Source organism: Delphinapterus leucas, chromosome 12, assembly GCF_059928025.1.
Source record: "Delphinapterus leucas isolate spDelLeu-1000000601 "Yukka" chromosome 12, BTC_Dleu_Yukka2, whole genome shotgun sequence".
NCBI lineage: Eukaryota > Metazoa > Chordata > Mammalia > Artiodactyla > Monodontidae > Delphinapterus > Delphinapterus leucas.
Genome location: NC_143140.1, coordinates 49,664,828 through 49,681,648, shown reverse-complemented (window position 1 = coordinate 49,681,648; position 16,821 = coordinate 49,664,828). Strand labels below are relative to the sequence as shown.

Sequence of the window (16,821 nt, the reverse complement as noted above, 5' to 3'; positions counted from 1 at the left end):
ATGGGATATGTGTGAGGTTTAGATTAGGGTTGTACCAATAGACATGCTAAAGAGTTGGATATGTGAAATACTTTGCTAAGGAAAAATACCGATTGACAACAGGATGAGACTGTGACCCAGCCCCCATCAGTTCCCCTGGGCCACAGTGATTCAGATAGGAAAAAAAGAAACAGGCCAATCATTGGCCACTGGCATTTTCCCTTAATGTTTGATGAAGAAAAAAATCACTCAGGTCCTTTAGCTGGGATGAAGGAAAGCTTAGAACTTAAATCCCCCTGAAGAAGAGATAGAAAGTCCCTTAAAGCAAATGGTCCTTGAGAGAAGCTGAAATATGCAGATTATAATATATACTGTTACCTCTAGTCCTAGGAAACTGGGGCTGCCTTCTCTTTAGCACTCAAAGACATGAGAAGCCCAGGGACCTTCCCAGCTTTTCAAATTGCACTTCTAACCTATTGGTGAGTTCTGAAATCAAATTAGTGTGTGAGACCAGCATTTTTTCTAATAAAATATAATAAAATAAAATTATAGTGTTATTACTCGTCATAGGTATTGTCTCAGAAAACTTTTGTTTCAACAATACAAACACCTGTTAAGGTGGACTGGGGTGGTCCCCACCTAGGCCCAGTGTCAGAGAAGGGCAAGGAGACCCCTGAAATAAAATCATATGGATCAAAAGGGAATAACAACAACAACAAACACCACGACTGGGCTGTCCCTCATCTCCAATGGAGTTGGAAAGAAATGGGAGATGACAATTCTGTTAGGGAACCATTAACCGAAACCGCTCGCACTGGCCAGGCACGATGAGTTGTCTCACCACAGGAGGTCCCGATAAAGAACATGGTGCTGCCACTGAAAACTAACCAGGAGAATTCGGGATGGGCCAAAAGGAAGGAGGAGACGCCATCCCATAATATTGTCCTACCAACTTCCCAGAATCCTTTGCGCTAGACTCCAGCTTGGCTGAGAGATATTGGCGCCACCAGGAAGGACCCTGAGTCAGACCAAATATGGGCCAAGCAAGATGATTGGCCAGAGACAACCCGGAAACTAACCTATTACCATAAAACCTGAGACTGCGAGCCACGTGGCAGAGCAGTTCTCCTGGGTTCCCTTACCCTGCAGCTCTCCGCCCAGCCATAGCCCCTTCCCAATACAGTAAGTCCCCTACATACGAACGAGTTCCGTTCCGAGAGCACGTTCGTAAGTCCAATTTATTCGTAAGTCCAACAAAGTTAGCCTACGTACCCAACTAACACAATCGGCTATACAGTAATGTACTGTAATAGGTTTATAATACTTTTCACACAAATAATACATAAAAAACAGACACACAAACTAAAGAAATCATTTTTAATCCTACAGTACAGTGCCTTGAAAAGTACAGTAGTCCAGTACAACAGCTGGCGTAGAGGGGCTGGCATTGAGTGAACAGGCAAGAAGAGTTACTGGCTGGAGGAGGGAGAGGAGGTGGGAGATGGTAGAGCTGAAGGATCGTCAGCAATAGAAGATGGAGGGCATGCTGCAGTTTCACTCACACCTGATGTTGATGGCACAGGTTCTGGTTCCTTGCTGGATTCAATTCTATCTACCCTCTTGAAAAAACGATCCAGTGATGTCTGGGTAGTAGCTCTTTTTTCCTCGTCATAGAGGACACGGTAGTGCTGGATTACATTCTGATCGGCTGCTGCAACCTTCATGTACCGTTCTACGTTCGGGTCCTAGGACTCAAAAACTAACAGTGCCTCCTCAAGTAAAGAAAATCCCCTTGCCATTTCCTGTGTTGTGAATCTCTTTGGTTCTTCAGTTACTTCTTCTTCCTATTGTCTCTCTTTGTCCCTTCTCTGCACCTGCAGTTCCATCAGGACTTCATTAGTAAGCTCCTCGTGTTGCACAGCAAGTTCCATCATTATCACTTGGCGCTTCTTAGCAGTACCAACTACATCACCGCTGCTTTTACACTTGCTTCTGGACAACTTGGGCTTGAAATAAAGATACTGTACTACTGTACTCTATACGGTACTGTACAGTAAAGTACACAAAAGCACAGCCACTTGTAGAGGATGCACGAACGTGCCAGTGTATGCCAGACATGTAAACTAACTTACGTGATTGGACATGCGAACATACATTCGCATCTTTGAAAGTTTACAACTTGAAGGTTCTTATGTAGGGGACTTACTGTAAAGTCTTTTGCTTTGTCAGTACATATGTCTCCTCAGGCAATTCATTTCTGAGTGTTAGACAAGAGCCCACTCTTCGGCCCTGGAAGGGGCCCCTCTTCCTGCAACAATTCTGGGTCTCTTTGGAAAGGAAGTCAAAGTCAGAGTCCAGAACATGTCCCAACCCAGCATTCCTAGGACAGATGTCACCTTGGAAGTGGCTGACTCAGTAAAATTTTAAAAATACAACCTGAAAGCCCCTGAATGGTTTGAAAAGGAGCCATCATGAGCATTTAAGACTGGGGTGTGGGAAACTGCAGTCTAGGACAGCGTGGGTGTGATGGAGGGGAGGGGCACAAATTACAGATAGGTTGTGAGAGGATCCAGTGTTCCAAACAGTCATTTCCCTCCTTATATAATTGATTCCAGAAGGTCCAGAATCTTAGAGAAACTGTTACTGGACCAAACTTGGGTCTGCTCACCCGTGTGTAGTAAAGCCAATCTATTGACAATGAGTTGTGGTAGAGGGAGGTGCAACGTTAACTGCAGGGCGCCAAGCAAGGAGTCCAGGACAGATACTCTCTGACTGAACCTATTGGCACCTTTTTGGCCATCATATATACAATACCACTTTGACAACCACCCAATATGCCAATTATTGAACATTCTTATTAGGACAAACATGAATCACCACTAACACTACCTCAGTGAAAGGTTCTTTGTCTTTCAAGAAAGTAAAAATAAAAAACAGTTCTTTCCCAGTACATTTGTCTCTCTCATTTAACTTTCATGTCAAAATATCTCACTCTGGCATCTCATTCTTCTTTTTCCCCAGACAGTTATCATTATCAGGAATTATACTATAGAAAAGGCATGAAATAATGAAAAAGGCATTGTTCCTATCCAAAAAATGTAATAATTTAATTTATAATCTAAAACTCCCCATTGTATATACTACAGAATAAATGCACAGTGTAGTCTCTAATCATCACAGCTGTTTGGCTGAGAGATATAATTATCCCCAAGTAAAGACTGAAAAACTGAGGCTTTAAAGTGCTTAATAACACCCCCTACACCCCATAGTTATTTAGCTGCAAGGTCTACAAAATACACCTTCAAATCAATTAAAATTGCTTAGCTACAAAGTCTACAAAATTGTCTCTTCTTGGGTCATTCTGACATTTCTCACATCAGAGATCTCGTTCACCTCACAGGAGGTTTTAGGAAGGGATGAGTTCCTGATGGACAGATGGTTAGGGGGCCACCATTATCACCTTCTCTGGGGAGCTCAGGACTAAAGAATGGACACAAAGGCTCCAAACAGGAGAAATTACTGTGTATGTAGATGAGGGCATCATTGCTAACATCAAAAAACTTGATTTCTTCCAACTCAATATCTAGAAAAATTCCTACTTGGCTAAGGCCAGGGCTTGCAGGAATTCTGGTTTCTGGGATGGAGCAGGTATAGATTATTCCCGCCTTCATGCTGATGATCCAGAAGCCATGTTCAGAGGAAAAACCGCTCTTCCTCTTCCTGTCAACCGATTTTTTGCAGACCCCCAGAGCCCACTGATTCCCCTCTCCCACTTCTACCACCCAGTAATGACAGCCAGAGGAGAAGCATGGAGTGCCCAGGATACAAGCCCAGTATGCAAATCTCTGGGGATCTTCCATCAGGTTCTGGCAGATCTTCCCACACTGGACACTCCTTAGGTCATCAGAGAGGACAAGAAAGGGGTTGGCGGTGGCTGCATCCAGAGTTATGTCCTCCCAGAACTTCAGGTACTCGTCATTCACATGCAGACCCTGCTCCAGTTGGGAACCATGCTGTGTGATGAGAAGAATCAGTTCTCCAACTTGCCATTCCTCCAAAGGAGGATTCTCATTGATGCCTCGACATACGGGACAGATCAATTTCAGATCCTTCTGTTCTTCCATCCAACTTTGCATGCAATCAAAGCAGAAAGTGTGGGCACAGGAGAGAGCAATAGGGTTGAGGAAAACCTCCTGACAGACTGGACAGGCTGCCTCCTCTTGCAGACAGTTGGCCATGGTCCCTGAAGTTCACTCTTTAGCAGAATTGATCTGAAGCGGCCCTTTATTAGCTTCTGGGAGCGATCGGGAGCCTTCAGTACCTGATCTGCTCTTCAATAGTCAGGATGTACCTAAATCCAATACAAAAATTAAATAATGTAAACCTTTCTGTAGTTTAGACATGAAAGTGACACTAAGTCAACAGAGAATCATAGCAAAGGCACTGTCTGTGAGGAAAACTATCCAAAATTTAAGTGATAACAAGAAAGAGAAATAGGACAGTTGGACATTGTCTTTTCATGGGGGACAGCTTACCTTGTCTGGAGACTTCTGGGTGAAGTCTTGTCTGCTCTGACCACAGCTTCTCCCCGTAGGAGGTGAGCCAAACCGGGTCTTTTTTTTTTTTCCCAACTGGGTCTTTAACAGGAACTAGGAGCACAGTCTTTACCCCCTAAACAGCATTACTTTGTAAGTCACTTGCAGTTGAAGAAAAAGAATTTCCACACCTAAATACAATCATTAAAAAAAGAAAAGGCCACCTACTGAATGGGAGAAGGCATTTTATATATCTGATAAGGGGTTAACATCCAAAACATACAAAGAACCCATACAACTCAACATCAAAACGAAAAACCCAGTTTAAAAAATGGGCAGAGGGGCTTCCCTGGTGGCGCAGTGGTTGAGAGTCCGCCTGCCAATGCAGGGGACACAGGTTCGTGCCCCGGTCCAGGAAGATCCCACATGCTGTGGAGCAGCTGGGCCCGTGAGCCATGGCCGCTAAGCCTGCGCGTCCAGAGCCTGTGCTCTGCAACGGGAGAGGCCACAACAGTGAGAGGCCCCCGTACCGCAAAAAAAAAAAAAAAAAAAGTGGGCAGAGGATCTGAATAGACATTTTTCCAAAGAAGACATAAAAATGACCAACAGGCACATGAAAATATGCTCAACATTGCTAATCATCAGGGAAACGCAAATCAAAACCACAATATCACCTAACACCTGTTCAAATAGCAATCATCAAAAAATCTACAAACATGGTACAGCCACTATGGAGAACACTATGTAGGTTCCTTAAAAAATTAAAAATAGAGCTACCATATGATCCAGCAATCCCACTCCTAGGCACATATTCAGAGAAAAGCATGGTTCACAAGGATACATGTACCCCAATGTTCATTGCAGCCCTGTTTACAGTAGCCAAGGCATGCGAGCGACCTAAATGTCCATCAACAGATGAATGGATATAGAAGATGTGGTACATAAACACAATGGAATATTACTCAGCCATTGTAAAGAATGAAATAATGCCATTTGCAGCAACATGGATGGACCTGGAGATTACCATACTAAGTGAAGTAAGTCAGACAGAGAAAGACAGACATCATATGATATTGCTTATATGTGGAATCTAAAAAAAAAAAAAAGATACAAATGAACTTACTTACAAAACAGAAGCAGATTCAAAGACTTAGAGAATGAACTTATGGTTACCAAAGGGGAATGGATTGGGGGGAGAGATAGATTGGGAGTTTGGTATTGACATGTACACACTGCTGTATTTAAAATAGATAACCAACAAGGACCTACAGTAATAAATAAATAAATAATCTACAAACAACAAATGTTGGTGAGGATGTGGAGAAAAGGGAACACTTGTGCACTGTTGGTGGGAATGTAAATTGGTGCAGCCATTATGGAAAACAGTATGGAGGTTCCTCAAACAATTAAAAATAAAACTACCATATGATCCAGCAATTCCACTCCTGGGTATTCAAAAGATAATTATAGCTAATGAGAGAGAAATGGGATAGTGGAAACAACCCAGGCAGAAATGATTGCTTACATTGATTTGGGGACTTTCAGCTGATTCCCTGAAGCTCTGAAGTCTGCACTTTTACCTCTCCAGGCTTCTTGGTGAAGTGAGTGGGAGCTCTGACAATCTGGCTTTTTATAGTGCCTGGGGCACAGTCCCCGCCCACAATCAGGATCCAAGTCTAGGCCTCAAATCTTATCAAGTGAACTTACTCTTCCGGGGCAAGATGATGGCATGAAATCACATGCCAAATTTCACAGTACTACAGTTATCCTCTTTGAGTTCAACTAGCGAACCTACTGCCATCTGAATGAGATTATCTAATTTCAGAGCTCAACTTTCAACAACAAAATGTTTTAGAGATCAAATACAGAAACACACTACTGAAATCTAATCAAATCTTGCCTAATGTAATCACATCTCTAGTACAGCTGTTAATGAACAGGATCTAGAAGAGTTTTCATATCCTTTGATTCAGCAATTCCTCTCTTGGAGGGTAGTTATTGAACAGGATAAGAAAGAGAGCAGCCAGGTAAGCCTGTTGCCCTGCCATATTAATAAAACCTCCCTTTACTTTAAGAGAGTTCTAGTTTAAACAATAAATTATATAGTGTCTGTATTGGAAGTAGAAAGAGCAATGAAAATCATAATGAAGGAGAGCTAAGACACAATCATCAAAAAGATGAAAACTCTAATTTGAAAAGATACATGTACCCCAATGTTCACGGCAGCACTATCTACAATAGCCAAGACATGGAAGCAACCAAAATGCCCATCAACAGATGATTGGTTTAAGACAATGTGACATATACATATATATATACTGGAATATTAGTAACAAAAAAGAATGAAATAATGCCATTTGCAACAACATGGATGGACCTAGAGATTATCATACAAAGTGAAGTCAGACAGAGAAAGACAAATATCATACGAAATGGCTTATATGTAGATTCTAAAAAAAAAAAAGATACAAATGAACTTATTTACAAAACAGAAATAGACCCACAGACATAGAAAACAAACATATGGTTACCCAAGAGGAAAGGGAGTAGGGGAGGGATAAATTAAGAGTATGGGATTAACAGATACAAACTACTATATGTAAAATAGATAACAGATAAGCAATAAAGATTTACTGTCTAGCACAGAGAACTCTATTCAATATCTTATGATAAGCTACCATGGAAAATAATCTGAAAAAAAGTATATATATAACTGAATCACTTTGCTGTACACATGAAACACAATATTGTAAATCAACTACACTTCAATTCTTAAAAAATTAATTAAAAATAAATCATAAAGGGAGTTGGAAGGTCAATGAATTCCTGTTGCTAAGGGCAATCTAAGAGTAAACACTTCCCTGCAATACATGCATTCTGAATACCTCCCATTTCCCAGAAGTTTCTTGTCCTTCTTGCAAGGGCAACTGCACATCTTTCATTGTATTTTTATCTGTTGGCTGATTCCATTTTCATAAGTTAAACATCTACAGCAGTGGGTCTCAAACTTTTTAAAATCTTCATCTCAAGACCCTTGACACTCTTAAACCTGAGAACCCCAAAAATCTTTGTGTTTATGTGAATTTTATTTCTCCATATACACACCATTAGAAATTCAAACTGAGGGAAATTTTTAAAGAATTTATTTAATTCATTTAAAATAAAACCATTATATGTTAACATAAATAGCACAGTTTTATGAAAAAATAACTTTATTTTCCTTCCAAAAAAAATAATAATTAGTGAGTAGAATACCACTCTTTTGCATGTTTGCAAATCACTGTAATTCCTGCTTAACAGAAGACAGATGGATTCTCACATCTGCCTCTGCTGATCTGTTGCGATATGTTGTTTTGGTTGAACTATGTGAAGAAAATTTGGCTTCCCACAGATATTTAGCTGGAAAGTGAAGAACTTGTCCTAATTAGTATTAGATGTCCTAACAGGGCCTCTAATGGTCAGGACCCCTCTGACCATTATTGGAGGACCATTGCTCTACATCAAATTTCATAACTCCAAGAGACAGCCCCAAATCTTAGTCTCTTGGCAACCAAAGACCCTAATGACAAACCCAACCATCCTTTTGTATGGCTTCTGCAATCTCAGAACTAATTCATATGACGTAGCTAAATATGAATCATTTTCCTACCTTTGCCCAATTATGATGAGGTTCCTTTCTTTTTTTTTTTCTATTTAAATTATTTAACTGCGATGACGATGCCAAATCAGGTTGTTCTCTATAGCACTGTCTGATATCTAATAGGCCCCCAACAGATGCTTAACTATGACAAAAAGCATCATCTCTCATTGATGTACATTTTTCAGCCAGCTCTGATTGTGGCTTGATTATATAATAACTGACTCGCTGCTGCCTCTGAGTCTTCGTCTGCTGGGAGAAATATTTCTTCCCCAGAAATACTTTAATTCCAGATTCTTCATTACTACCATAATGCTGAGTTCAGGAAGAAATGTCATTTTTAAAATTTTCAGGTACTGGAAATATTTGGAGCCACTTATCTGTGATGTCTTAATACGCTCATGACAACATATCAAAAATGTGCATGAAGATTTTTTTTAATTTTTAGAATAATTTTTAATTATCATTAGTGCTTCTACAAGTTAAGATTAAATCACAAAATGAGCTTGCGTCTGTAGCTTCCTGATTAAAAAAGAAATTGACTTTCACACCTGCTAGTTAGATAAGATGCAGCCTCTGGTGAGGGAGGGGGATATAGTCAGCCCTGTCGGGAATCTAACATCCCTACAAGAAGATGAAGTGTTTGCTTAAACCACAGTTCACATTTTTCATAAGGCAGCACCTGTAGTGGGGCAACTTTTCACAATTAGCTTCCATCCCCTGGCATGGGACTTGACTCCTCTCTTCTCTGCAGCCCTGTTATACATTAAAGTGGACCCTTCTGTGTATCTGAAAGAAGATGGAGGGCACCTCTCTGAATTATTAACACCACTAAAGCCCACTAATGGTGCTCTGTGCTCTCCTCTTCAAAAGGAGCCATGCTTTGCAGACCCGGTGAGCTCCACGAAGAGAATATTTTAGGCATTTTAGAATATGTAGAATGTTGCACTTCTGCACTTATTGTAAAGGACAGACTCTACAAAAAATGTCAAGGATGATGAGACTCCATAGTTATATACTTGATAATATGTAATCCGTACTCTAGTCCTATTCAGGACCTCTTATATTTCGTTCCTCTTGTGGGTTTTTTTGTCAAAAATATTGAGAAAAAAATTGAATAATGTTTATGTGTTTTATTCACAAAGTGTGTTCCTATCTGGATAAGAACTGGCCACAGAGTTGCTTATCTACAGCAAATTATCTGTAAAAATAGCAAGTTCTAATCTGGGTCTCTATGTAAATCTCAATGACCCTGGGCCACCCACCCTCAAGTAAAGAAGTAATGCTTAGTCACCCCAAGGAGCCTCCCCCTTCTGTCACCTTGTAGGTACCAGAGTCTAAGCAGAGGCCATAGGGGGTCAGTGTGAATTTGCGTGAGTGGTGAGTGTGCAGGAACAATGACAAACATGTGACCCTGCCTCTGGTGCTATTTATCTTTGCGATTTCTAGAGCCAAGTATAAGTGTTTTCAGATTATCCATATGTTTTCTCCTCTGGTTTAGGGCTGATGAAATATTTTTACGTAGGTGAGGAAGCCCGAGTCAAAATAAATTTCCTTTCCCCCTAACTATCTGACGTTCAATGGATTTTTGGGGTTTTTTTGTTTTTTTGAACGCAGCCTGCAAATCTCTTCAAAAGACCTGAGCCGCCCCGCCCCGCCCTCGGGAAATCCAGGTAATCAAGGCAAGCCGCCAGTAGTCCCGACCCCGGGCAGGGCTCATCAGCCTCCCGGAGGTCAGAGACTGCAAATCAGGCTCAGGAATAAGGCGAAGATCCAGCCTCGATAACTGCGTCCTCCCCCAAGGCATCCTCCTTGGTGGCTGCCCACTGCTTTCGGATACAGACCAAAATGCTGCCCCTCTCTCTAGCCTCATCTTCTGAAATCCACAAACCCTCCTTTCAGTCCTTTCCCCGTGCTCCCTGCTAATTCAGGACAGGTCAGTTCTCTCTGGCTGGAACCAGGTTCAGCCAGCCACCCAGCTAACACCTAGTCATGGTTCAGACACAGCTGGAGTGTCAGTTCTTCTGGGGAGTGTTCCCCAGACTAGGTCAGAAACCCAGTTTTTTGTTTGTTTGTTTGTTTTTCTTGGCTGCAGGCGGGATTTTAGTTCCCCGACCAGGGATTGAACCATGCCCCCTGCAGTGGAGGCACAGAGTCTTAACCACTGGATTGCCAGGGAAGTCAGCCCAATTATATCCTCTCATAGCACCCTGCATACTTCCTCCAAGAAAGTTATCACTATGTTAGGTTTCATTTACGGATGTGATCTCTTGATTCATCCGAGGTCCCTCACATTATTAAATAACACTTACTGAGCACTTTTACTGTGTTGCCAGGCATTTTTCTAAGTATGTCACGTTTTCTAGCATTGAATCCTTGCAGCTCAGAAGGTAGGTGCTGTTATCATTTTAACTTCTCAGATGATGAATTTAAAGTTCTACTGTCACCAAGCTGTGTGACCCTGGTGTGTTACTAAACTTCTCTTGATCGCCTACCTCTAGTCTTTCACAGGAGACAGAAATAAACTTCTACCCTGTTAAAATCGGTGTATTTTATGCACACAATCCAATCCAACTGAAGCTCAATTAAAATAGGTGCTAACCTAATTCTTTAGCTTCTGGAACTATATGGATCCATGCTATCTTGATAGTCTCATCAGACTTCATCCGGGGATTGAAAACCCTGGATCCCAGCTATATTTTCTCCCATATTTTGCATTTAGTTAATCACCTAACTGAAGAGACGAGTGTGACTCACTGGCTTATCTACACTTCTAAATGTGCTTGTCTGCCTGGACATTAGCTCTTCAGTTTTTTTACAGTTCTATTAGTGAGTTCTTTGGCATGGTATCATTGCAAGACAAGAAATGGCAATGACTAATTAGCAGAGTCAGCCCAGTTCTGTGTACGCAGTGTAGGATGCCTTATGCAGTCCAATGTTTCAATTACTATGAACACAATACGCTGTACTGCCCGTCGTCATGAGGTAAGTCCAAATAAACTAACCAAAGTAACTGTCCTTCTTCAGAAGAGCCAGCTGCACCCTAAGCCTTGCACACAAACATGCAATGATCGCCTGCCATCTTTGAGATATGCACGCTGTTAAATACTGAGGCGATCCCAAAACAGGAATGACACTGCTGATGCCCTATATGTTACAGCACCATTAAGGGAGGTAAGACAAATATTTGAGAAAGTAAATAATGAAGTGAAGTAGATAAGATGATCTGTGGTATGTACCGGACTGCTGGTTACTCATACATCTTTTTTTGTTTGTTTGTTTGTTTGTTTGTGGTACGCAGGCCTCTCACTGTTGTGGCCTCTCCCGTTGCGGAGCACAGGCTCCGGACGTGCAGGCCCAGCGGCCATGGCCCACGGGCCCAGCTGCTCCACGGCATGTGGGATCCTCCCGGACCCAGGCATGAACCTGCGTCCCCTGCATCGGCAGGCGGACCCTCAACCACTGTGCCACCAGGAAAGCCCCTCATACATCTTTAAACCACATCTACATATAGATAATAGAGGACAACATATTTTGGTCTGTTTTTAGACATCTTCTTTTCAGAACCTTCATACCAATTAATGCTCATTTCTTAAAATAGCATCAAAGACTTTTGAAAGCAATGTCAACTAATCTATTCTACATGAAGGTTAGGGAGGTAATTGGTATAGCTTTATTTCCTAACCAAGCTCTCTTCCCACCCTAAAATAATTCCAATTATCCATGACTGTCCACAGGAAGTGTCCAACAAGTATTATAGATTGATAGTTTGTAATGAATTTCTTTATTGATTCATGTACTCCTACCACAAATAATGTACTACTATACCTCTGTCTCCCATGCCCCTACCATAGGTGCCAGGGAGACATCTAAGTGTCTCTATAGATTTGAGGTATCTACAGTTCTGGATCTCAAGGGAAGGATGCGGGCTGCAGACTTGAACATAGAAGGGGTTAGCATGGACACGTAAATGGTAACTGGAAGACAGGGACTGATTGGGATTGCCCACAAATCCATGCAGAATAGAAAGGAGGGCCTAGAGCAGAACCCTGAGAAACACCAGCAGTTAAGGAAGGGGAAAAGCAACCCCCAAAAGAGATTATGTTGAAGACACTGAGGAAAGAGATCCCTGCAATTGACAACACAATTCTGGAATCCAAAGGCCTCCACCCAGTCCAATGGAAGCAACTCTGAGAAGGCCTAGGAGTTCAGCCTAAGTGGGGCCAGAAGAGTGAGTCAGGCCATGAAAAGCCAAAGCCAGGTGTTCCAGGGGACGGTGTAATTGGACACAGGTCTGAACTCTCAATGGACAAAGAGGTCTGGACTAAAGAATATTAGTCCAAGTGAAAAAGGCCAGGCGGCCACACATACTTTCAAACGGAGGTCAGAGCAAAGCTCCCAATTCAAGGACACAAATCCAAATAGGAGGAAAGGGTGGGAAAGTGTGATCGTAGATATGTGTCTACTTAAGTTATTAAATCTCAGTGTAATAAAGTGTTGTACACAATTTATGCATAACATCTCTCCTTTCCTCTAAGAACTTCTATTCTGGGGAAATTCTTTAAAAAAAAAAAAAATCTGTTACTGGTGTTGACCAAGGTCTCCTCTGCTAGTGTTTAAGAATGAGCAGCATACTAGAAATTATTTATTTCCTTATTAATGAAGTAGTCACAGTTTTAAAATCTTCAACAAAATTTTAAAATCTTCAACAAAACTATCCCAGATGTGTGTCTCTTCTGTAATAAAACATTTAAATTATCTTACATATATTTTAGGGCTATTGGGAAATAATCAATAAGTTTTAGGGGAGATATTATGCAAAAAAAACTTAAAAATGCTTTAAAACAACCAAAGAACATTCACCTAATTAAACATGTCCTTGAGGGTATACACTGATTCTCAAATTAGTCCAGATATGATGTTGAAAAGTCAAATCACAAAGTATATCCAGCTTGTGCTTATGAAATGTCCAGAGGACTTATCTGTAGGTTGCCCAGAGTGATCTTGTGTCAGGGATTAATAAAAACTGAAGCACAGGGAGGTCAGCACATCATATAACTGAAAGATTATTCCATGTACTGAAGAAGAGTTTTGAGGTGCAGATTTTTTTTCAGGCTTAAATTAAAGAAGATTAAGATTCTTTGGTGTCAGTATAGTTCAAGTAACTTCAGTTACTGATTCGGCAAAACCAAGTTTATGTAGGGAAATCATTTCCTAGGAGGATAACCTCTTCCTCTGACTGGGCTGGGAAAAACAACACTCCTGTCCAGAGATTCCATCTCTTCCCAGTCAGTTGCCCCTGCAAGGCTGAGAGGCAGGAATCTTCATCGCACACTGCCATCTACCGTGTCCCTTGGGGAACTGGAGCCCCAGACTGCAATATTTTTGATTCTAACCCTGAAGGCAAGCAGGAAACCAATCGATGAGCGTCACTTTCCTTTCACTTGTGGGAGGTTTTATGACTATAAGAAAAAGATATAAATGAGAGATGTGCACTTATGCAGTTAGATTCATTGAGATCCATAGCACGATGATTTTAGGAACAATGGGGTAAAATTAGACAAGAAATTGTCTCACTGAGGGGAAATCAGTTTATAAAATCTGTGATCACTTTCTTGGTACCACAGAGAACAGGCAAAATGGCATTCTGTTTTGGCTTTTTTAAAAAATCAAATCCCGAAGCACACAACTCTAAGATGACTGAATTATGTACATGTAGAAAAAAAGAAAATCTTCATGTAGGTCTGTTTTATTTGCTCTTCCAGGATTATCAGAAATCAGCTGTTCAAAGCTCAACAGTCTATATTTGGTCCATCCTCTCCTATTTTTCATTTTGGTACCTAATTTCTGGTCCTTTCTCTGCAGTAGTGAGGTAGTAGCAAGGAAAGAGACAATGCATAACACTGAACTGTCACACATAGGCTTGTTAGCTGAGATTGTCAGCATTTTTGGTGGGTCAGTGGGGAAAAAGATTTTGAAATTCAAATAGAATTTCATCATGGATGTAATTCACCAAATCACCAATGCTACTAATACCTGAATACTGGGTGAATTTCAATTTAATAGTTAATTATAATCTGTGCCTAGTACATGGTTGGCACACAACTAGTAGCTAATACTAGTGACCCCCGGTAAAACCAGCTTTGCAAGGAGTTGGCTGGCTGCTGAGAAGTCCTGTGCATTAGGAGAGGGCTTGAAATGCCACGATTCCAAATATATATTTTTTCCCCTAACATGTTGGGCATGGTCTTGTAAAAACTACTTTGGGGAGAATAATAATGTAGGATGACTCCTTGAGTAGGTAAGTAAGAATTCAGTCCCTGGGAAACAAGTATCTGAAAAGAAATAGGAGTCACAGCAGCACAGTGTGGAAAAGAGCAAGGGAGAGGGGACTCCCGCCGTGTGATTTTGTTCAGTGATGGTTCTTACCCTCTTGTTCCTCAATCCAAAAGACTGAGAGGGCTCCAGCATGATTTTTTTTAAGTTAATTATATCAAAGGAATGGGTGGTTTTGTTTTGCTTTGTTTTGTTTTTTGGCAATCAGTTTTACTGAAAGAACTTTTGCAAGAAAGACTCGCTCTTGAGCCTTCTGATATCTACAGATCTTCCAGAAACGGTCTAAAGTCGCTTTTCAAGGAAAGGTAACAGTGCAAAGACACAATCTATGCCTCAATTAAGGGAGAATTCAGCACAAATTCTGCACTTCAGCTAATCTAGCTATTCCTTTCTCCTGCAGGCTGATCTGACAGTTCAAAACAACCCAGTTCCTTAGAGTTAGACAAGGCTTCAAACCTCTGTGAGCACCCACCCACCACGGCTCTCACTGCTCAAGGGACTAAACAAAATCACCGATTTCTCTCTCCCCCAGAGTGAGATGCGTTTGTAGAAGAGGGAAGTTTTTCATCCTTTCTCGTGATCCAAATATAATTTCCAGGAAGGCCAAAGCCACGCAAAATGTCATTTGGACCCCTAATTTTAAGCACCTGCCAGTATCATGTTCAAACAAGTTTGGCCAGAAACTTTCCAAGCCTCTGCTTTTCCCTCCTCTCTGCATGTGCTTGTCCAAGGTGCTCACCTCTCACAGCTAGACACACCTCCCACCACCTCGGCCATTACCCCAGACTAAGTCACCGTTATCTCTGGCCCCAACTGCTAACAACAGCCTCCTAACTGGTGGCCCTGCATCACTCTGTCCTCCTTCCAGTCTTTCTGTTACTCACATCCACCACTCCCTGCCTCTTGGTTAAAACTCTTCAGAGCATCCCCATTGTCCCTAAGATAAAGACCAAAATCCTTACCCAGGCCCACACAGCATGTATTGCCCAGTGTCTGGACACTGTCTACCTCTATGGTCTCAATCCCCACCACTCTCCCCCTTTATTCTCTATACACGGTCCTTCTGTCAGTTCTATGATGTGCTAAGCCCCTCCCCGCAGTGCTGGAGCATGTACTGATGAAATGCTCTTTGGGCCTGAAAGGGGTCCTTTCTCATTTAAACATTACTTCTCCTGCAAAGCTTTCCCTGGGCTCAGGCCCAAGTCTCATGCCTTTGATAAACTATCTTATTGAACCTCATTCATTTCCTTTGGAGCACTTATCCTAGCATATAATTATTATTAATAGTGTATCTTTACTACTACCAAATAATCGAATTATTGAATGTGATTATTCATTTATAATCCAGCTCTCCTAGTAGACTATGAGTTCCATGATGAAGAGCAGTTTAAAAACAACATAAGGACAGAGATGACTGAGGGAGAGGGAGAAAGCGAGAGAAAGAAAAGAAGGCAAATGTTAAAACAAAAAACTCTAGCCTAATATTGATTTGGAGTTCATGTTGGAAAAATTCCCTATTGCTTGTTGCTCAGGCCCGGCAAGTCCACAAGTTCACCATTTGGCCTCAGAGTATAAATTCGGCTACTCTGACATCTTCTAATGATCTGTCTTTAGTCTGGTTTCAACTACAGTTTTAGCTTACAGGAAAAGTTTTACTCTCTGAAAAAGTGTGTTAGAGCGAGGAATTTCTTACAGATGTCCCTTACAAAGTATTCCAAGTTCGTTTCTCTCAATTAATTTTTCAATCAATTTCTATACCCACTTCACTATATTTTTAATTTAATTTGCAAATAAAATGGCATTTGCATTTTCTTGACCATATCCCTTCAATTACCACCCATTTTCATTTCTAGAATCTCAATTATGTTATAATATGTGCCACAATAATTGCATTGTAAAAAGTCATGAACCATGATAATAGGGAGGCTATTCATAAAAAAATTCCCTCACTGTCTACTCACACTAAGGGCTTGATTCATAAATTTGAAAGAAAAATTCCATGATTATGTGAGCTGGTGGAAAATCATTGTGTTTTAATAGGTCATATAGCCTAGGGACTGGGCATATACACATGTGGCGGTTTTTGAACATGGTTTTAAAGCAAATCTTTGGGGCTTCTTACTTTAAGAATATCAAGGGTAGTTTGATATAAATTCACATTTTTTTAAAAGACTCCTCAGTCACAGATTTGACCATTCTGCTATTTTGCTGGGTCATCATTTTTGACCATCTGACAGTTAGCACCTGGGTCCATAAAGACTGGTTTTCAGCAGCTCATTGGCAAGATGGATAACTTCAAAATCCTGCCCCAATTCTTTGATACCTCTGAAAGAC

The 16,821-nt window shown here is 41.1% G+C and overlaps 1 protein-coding gene across 1 annotated transcript; it reads right to left on the bottom strand.

Moving 5' to 3' along the window:
• Positions 1-2,118: 2,118 nt before the first annotated feature.
• RFPL4B (ret finger protein like 4B) lies at positions 2,119-4,217 on the bottom strand. The gene has a single exon (XM_022561761.2). The coding sequence runs from the start codon at positions 4,215-4,217 to the stop codon at positions 3,369-3,371; it is 849 nt and encodes a 282-aa protein (XP_022417469.2). The 3' UTR covers positions 2,119-3,368.
• Between the last annotated feature and the right edge of the window lie 12,604 nt (positions 4,218-16,821).

Bases quoted from the DNA above. Each gene is read 5' to 3' on its own strand.
- RFPL4B (XM_022561761.2), bottom strand. From the start codon at position 4,217: ATGGCCAACTGTCTGCAAGAGGAGGCAGCCTGTCCAGTCTGTCAGGAG.